This window comes from Asterias amurensis, chromosome 5, assembly GCF_032118995.1.
Source record: "Asterias amurensis chromosome 5, ASM3211899v1".
In the NCBI taxonomy this organism is placed as follows: Eukaryota; Metazoa; Echinodermata; class Asteroidea; order Forcipulatida; family Asteriidae; genus Asterias; species Asterias amurensis.
In genome coordinates, this window is record NC_092652.1 from 6698425 (window position 1) to 6704424 (window position 6000).

General features: G+C 36.3%; 1 protein-coding gene across 16 annotated transcripts in view; it reads left to right on the forward strand.

Annotated features, from left to right (window-relative positions):
- The window catches only part of LOC139937526 (bromodomain adjacent to zinc finger domain protein 2B-like), a 66030-nt gene extending 63249 nt beyond the window's left edge, over positions 1-2781 (forward strand). For all 16 annotated transcript variants that reach the window (XM_071932701.1, XM_071932703.1, XM_071932700.1 and 13 more), the window contains 2 exons: positions 276-419; positions 1122-2781. In XM_071932701.1, the coding sequence (XP_071788802.1) occupies positions 276-419; positions 1122-1281 (304 nt within the window). In that variant the 3' untranslated portion in view covers positions 1282-2781. The remainder of the gene's footprint in view (positions 1-275; positions 420-1121) is intronic.
- The last annotated feature ends 3219 nt before the right edge of the window (positions 2782-6000 follow it).

Below are 6000 nucleotides of genomic sequence, written 5' to 3' on the forward strand. Positions count from 1 at the left end.
CTGGGAAGCGGTAACCAGGGGATTCCCTTCCATGGAATGTGACTTTCTGTTTCAAATAAAGTTTTAGGTTTATTACCCAGTCAGTTTCTGCCGTTTAGCTAGGGATCATACCCAGAGTTTATGATACAACCTTGGAAGCAGCAGCCCGCCTCAGGGTTCACCTTACAGGGATCTACCTTTTACATTTCAAATAAAATATACCCAGTCAGTTTTCTTTGTGGTTCATAACTTGATATTGGTTCGAATAATGTGACGACTTCCTCTCCTTTCCTCAGACAAGTCATGGCGGAGTTGGAGAAGGAAGAGAACTCCTGGCCTTTCCTTGTACCCGTCAATACCAAACAGTTCCCCACCTATCGCAAGATTATCAAGAAACCAATGGACTTCAGTACCATCCGAGCCAGGTTGCATGCTGGACAGTAAGTCATGTCATAATAGGCCAGCGGCTGATTTCACAAAACTTTTGTCCACTTTTGCAACATTTATTGTGTAAGTTGTGCACAGCTAACTCAAGTATTCTTTTGCAAATGGACCTACATGTATGCAGTTGCACAAAGTTTTGTGAAATTGGCTGCAGGGACTTATGCTTTGTAGGGCAGGGCGACTATTTTCTCAGATTAAATGGAAATCCATTAGAAACTCTGAATTACTACAGCAACTGTTGGGTTAAGATTGGGATATTGTCCGTTGGCAATGATAACCTCTTCCGGCAATATAAACCTTACATGTAGCTTAGGAGGGCAATATAAACCACTACCTAGCAGGGTAACATAAACCTTTGGTAAAGGAGGGAATTATAAACCATGTCCTCAAAAGGTTTAATAGAACTCACATAACATCATCAGAAGGAAATACAAACCATCAGCCTCAGTGTAATTTCAAGCCAGATTCAAAGTGATTTCAAATATTTTTGAAAGTATGTTTTGCAATATCAATTCAAAGATTTCTGTCGCTTCATCAGAAGATGCATTGGTACGATGAATCGCAAAGGTTGTACTATAAAACATTTTTTAATAATAACGTCAGATTGTTCTTCTCCTCAGCTACCACCAGCTGAATCGGAAAGGTTGTATACTATAAAACATTTTTTAATAATAACGTCAAATTGTTCTTCTCCTCAGCTACCACCAGCGAGATGAGTTTGCTGCGGATGTACGAGTCGTCTTTGACAACTGTGAAACATTCAACGAGGATGACTCGGACGTTGGGAGATCGGGCCATGAGATGAGGGAGTTCTTCGAGACTAGGTGGGCGGAGATTATCACCGAGCTCGCTACATAGCCGAGATGATGATTGGTGAATGGAGAACAAGGCGTGGCAAGGCGTGGCAGGGTGTGACAGAGCATTAAGACAAAGTATTAGGGATTTAATAGTAAAACCAGCTTACCCAGAGAAGACGGTAAATTATGCATTTATTAAAAGAGTACTTACTAAAGTGCAGTTGCACACCAACCATGTCGGAGGTAATATATGCGCCTTCGAGGCCAATCTGATTGGACAATAGCATTCACATGACTCAAAACATTTTCAGCGTAGGGCAACAAATCTTGACTTGCTGCTCTTTAAATGAAACGTGGGATTTGTAACAACATGGAAAGAAATAGATTTTTCTTCTTTTCTTTTCTAGTTGACCTCTGGATCATAGAATCGATTTAAAGAGACACTGTAAGATATGCAAAGGGGATCTGGGCAGGGAAGGGGGTAGTTATAATGCTGCTCTGTATTCATTTTCCAGTTTTGTGTCGGGACTGGTGCTACTTTTACCTTGAGTATTCTAAGGAGAGTTTTGAGATCGCGGGGAGGAGATTTTGTAGAAAAGGAAAAGGAAAAGGAAAAGGAAGTGTATAAAGTCAGCAAGTTTTCCTTTCTGGAATTGTCGTTCAGATACGCTTTTAATAAATTTTGATTTCTGAACTTAAAGAAACTTCGCTTGAACGTTCTGTTTTAGTAGTTGGGAGGGCATAGGAGTCGGATCAGTGAACCCGAAGAACGTAACTAAAAGTGAACTTGTTTTTTTAATATTAATCATGAATGCAGTTGAGTGACATTTGAAGTATTATAATTGCGTCAGTTGTGACCAGTTTTTTAAACGGACAATCAATCATGGACAGTTATTCCAGCACCTTGTTCCTCTGCGGTGGAATTGAATGACAGTGTAAATTATCGATAGTAATTTGACCCAATTTTGATTATTACTTGGAAGTTGTTTGTGTGTAGAAACAAAAGCAGAGTATTTTTCAGACTGTTGTTTATTTTTTATTTCGATGGATGAATTTTTTCGTTGATTTGTTTGGGTTTTTTGTTTTCCGTGTGGGAAAAGATAAGATTGGTATTTTAACACAAACAGAAATTCTGAAAAAAATAATGTAGGATCTTTGAATGTGACAGTATGTGTTTGTGAGAATTTTTTTAATAATGTGAACAATAATTTCAAATGACTGACAGTATTGATACAGTTTGCTTGACAGAAGCTAAGTGATGACATACAATCTTAATTACATGGTGTGTTCATCACAGCTAATGTACGTACTTACCAGCTGTCGATTTCACTAAACTCTTCCTGACTTAGGAATTATCATAAAACTTAGGATGAGTTGAGTTCTGTATCCTTATACAATTAGGACGCATTGAACCCGTCCTAAGTTGTGTAGGAAAAGTTACTCTTCCTTACTCGAGATATGATTTCGTGAAATCGGCTGATGCCCCCTTTAAAATTGAAACAGCGATGATCGCTGATTATTCGAAAGGGTTTCAAATCAAGGAGCATTTTACTTGAAGAATTTGAGGGAGGGAGGGAGGGAGGGGGAAAATATCATTAGGAAAACATCAGCTATGACAGATTAACAGAATACATTTCTTGAATTAGTGGGGATGGAAATGTAAGAAGCTGGGGGGGGGGAAAGGTTATTTTTTTTGTCGGGTTGAGAGGATTTTTGGAGTGACAATTTGAAGCAATAAGATTGAATGGAGATCAAAGCCTCTTGTATCATATGAATATAGTCTCGTGCAATTAGTGCTTCAGTCATAGGCACGGTGGAGCAAAACCACTTTAGATGTTCAATGTGTGTGTGTTGTATGTGTGTGTGTATCAACAACAAATCAGTATTCAACTTATTTCAGACTATACAATAATACAACAGAAATCTTCCAATGTATTTTTTTCTTTCTTCTTCTTGTCGTTGCAACTTTGACGTATTTGTGTTGTTTTTTAAATCTATGTAATGTCTTGGCTCGGTTCTGTGCTCGAAGAATAATTATGTACGTTTCATTAAAAAATAAACCAACCCACCAGAATCGGCAAAATTAATTTCAATTTCTGTTCAATGAATTTTCTGTGAAAATCATTTCTGGAAAGGTTGGTTTGTAAACTATGATTATTTATATTTAACGTTAAATTGTACATACTAAGGACACTGTCTCTTCTTAAAATAAACAAATGCGTAGTCTGGTGCTTTTTTGTTATATATTCGTTATGACAGAGACCCAGGGACAACATTGGGAGCCACAGTTACATGAGTAACTCTCTGCAAAAACCACATACTTTTTCAACTCTTCACACACTCAGAAAATAAAATAATAATTTGTTAATTCCTTCCATCCTGTTTGGAATTTAATGGGGATTTCTAACCCACCTCTCAGAAGCCTTGTTTTTTTTCTACAGATGATTTCTTGCTCGAAATCAAGAATGTTTTGCTTTAAAAAAAAAATGATAGATGTTGTTATGTTTGATATTTATTAAACAATTGTAAAAAATAAAGTAGCTCTTTCATTTGTACTGCATGAACTGCACACCAGAGGATGTTCAATCCGAATAGTTAGGAAAACCACTGATTATTTTGTATTTGTAGTTTACTTTAGAGAGATTTACATCGTGTGGCTTTAAACTTAAAAGTTTCTGCAGAAAAAGGGGATCTCTGTGACTGCACTTGTAATGTATATATGAAAACATCCGAATTTGCCAACATGGCTACCAATGAGTTAGAGAGCTTTATCAAGCTGTCACCATCTTGGTCATGTTCCCTGTTTCCAATAGGTGTAATGAATGCTAACTAACATTCATTGCGCATGGCACCAGTCTATTATTCTGTCAAGCCTCAGTTTGGTTACAATGAGTTGGAATGGAGTAAAATCAAGATGACCACACGGTGATAAAGATACCTCATGTACGTGTGAAGCCATCAACATGTGATTCCTAGAAGGTCCCGCAATTAAACATTCCCTTGAAATGAATCTGTTTTTTTAATAACGCCCACAAAAACAAGACCCTGATTTGGGGTTGATAAGTGACCTAATTCATGTGTTGCAATGTAGTCAAATATTGAGATGACAAAGAGTGAATTGAGAAAGACAATGGGTATTAACTGATCGCCTCTTTGTTGACTTCCCCCGCGAGAAAAGTGTAGATAATTCTTTTAAAAAGAAACCATTCATCTTTGTACATAGCTTATTTAAATACTACATTTGTGTTGTCATTGTAGTTTGAGTTAATGCCCAGTAGCTTGGGGCACACTGTTTAGATAGCAAATCTTTGGACACTAGTTTCAAGAAAACAAAGCTCTGTAGACTATTCTGCAAATATTTTTTGATTGAATAATTTAAAATATTCTGATGACTACTTCAGGAAAGGGAAGCTGTTGTCTCAGGAGGGGAGGGGTGGGGTTGTTTAGAAGCGAGTTTTGGATTTTAAGGAGTAAGAAGTAAGAATGAGATTTTAAAATGGAGAATTAAATAATTCAAGAGAGGTAAAAGATAAATTAATTGGAGAAAGAGGAATGGCTTTGCCATAGGATTCAAGTCGGTATGAATGCCAAAAACTTTTTTTATTTCAGTTTTGCATTAAGCGAGATTTATTACTGTTTTTCACGCTTAAGTGTTATCCTAACAGCTTGATACCTCAAAGCATTGATTGGTGATTAACAGTCGATATATGATCGATATTGACTATGATGGATACATTGATAAACTCACATTGATTATTGATTTATGCAGATTGACGTATTGAAAACGTGATCAATATCAGCGTAAACAGAGTACATCAATCACTACCGATCAATTTCGATTGCTACGGCCACAACTTGATCATCTGAGTGAACATTAAATACTCATGAGTATCAGATCAATACAGATCAATATATTGATTAACCAGCTTTATAGTTTGAACACAGATCTGTGCTTGTGTGTTTTGTTAATTTCTACCAGCATTAATTCCTAGATAGCATTGTGGTTTATACGCTCTTCAGTGTTAAATCCCAGCAATGCGTGTGTATTATCTTGCCCAGTGGTCTACAATGTATTTATTTACTGTTATCAAAGATATTTATTAATTCTGTATTGGATAACAAAAAAACACAATACCATGAAGGGGCAAGGTACAATCCATAAAGTGTTCTGCTAAAAAATGTTTGTATAAAAAAATATTGAAAAAATGGTGTGCTAGAAAACATTGTTCTTTAAACTAGAAGATGTTATAAAATTGTGTTCTCCCTCTCTCTCTAGTTCTTTACGAACGGAGACACAAATTGATGTTCTGTGAGATCTTTTACAGGGTTTATGATGAGTATCAAAGACAATTTTCACCAAAGTCCACTGTCTTTGGACGGTTGGTAATTATTTCCCCCAAGAAGCGATCATGTTGGTAGGTCGATTACATGAGTTGGAGATCTGCCAAGTTAAGTTGTTTTATGGTTACCAAACAATTACTAATAAAACCCAGAGTTGTATCCCAAAGGGACTGCCTGGGTTTTTTAAGGGGACCAGTGTTTTTTTTACGCATGCCACATTTCATTACGTGTAAAATATCAGGGAGAAAATGTGAAACCTTTTTTTTGTGACAGCTGTAAAATACATCAATGTTTAAATTAGAAGGAAAAAAAAAACAGAATAAGAAAGAAAAAAAAAAAAAAAATTAAGAAAAAACAAAATACAAAAACTTACCGAGGATAGCGTTACTGCCATCTTCGGTTTAATTTGATGATAATTTTTAATTGTGTCGTGTCTGTC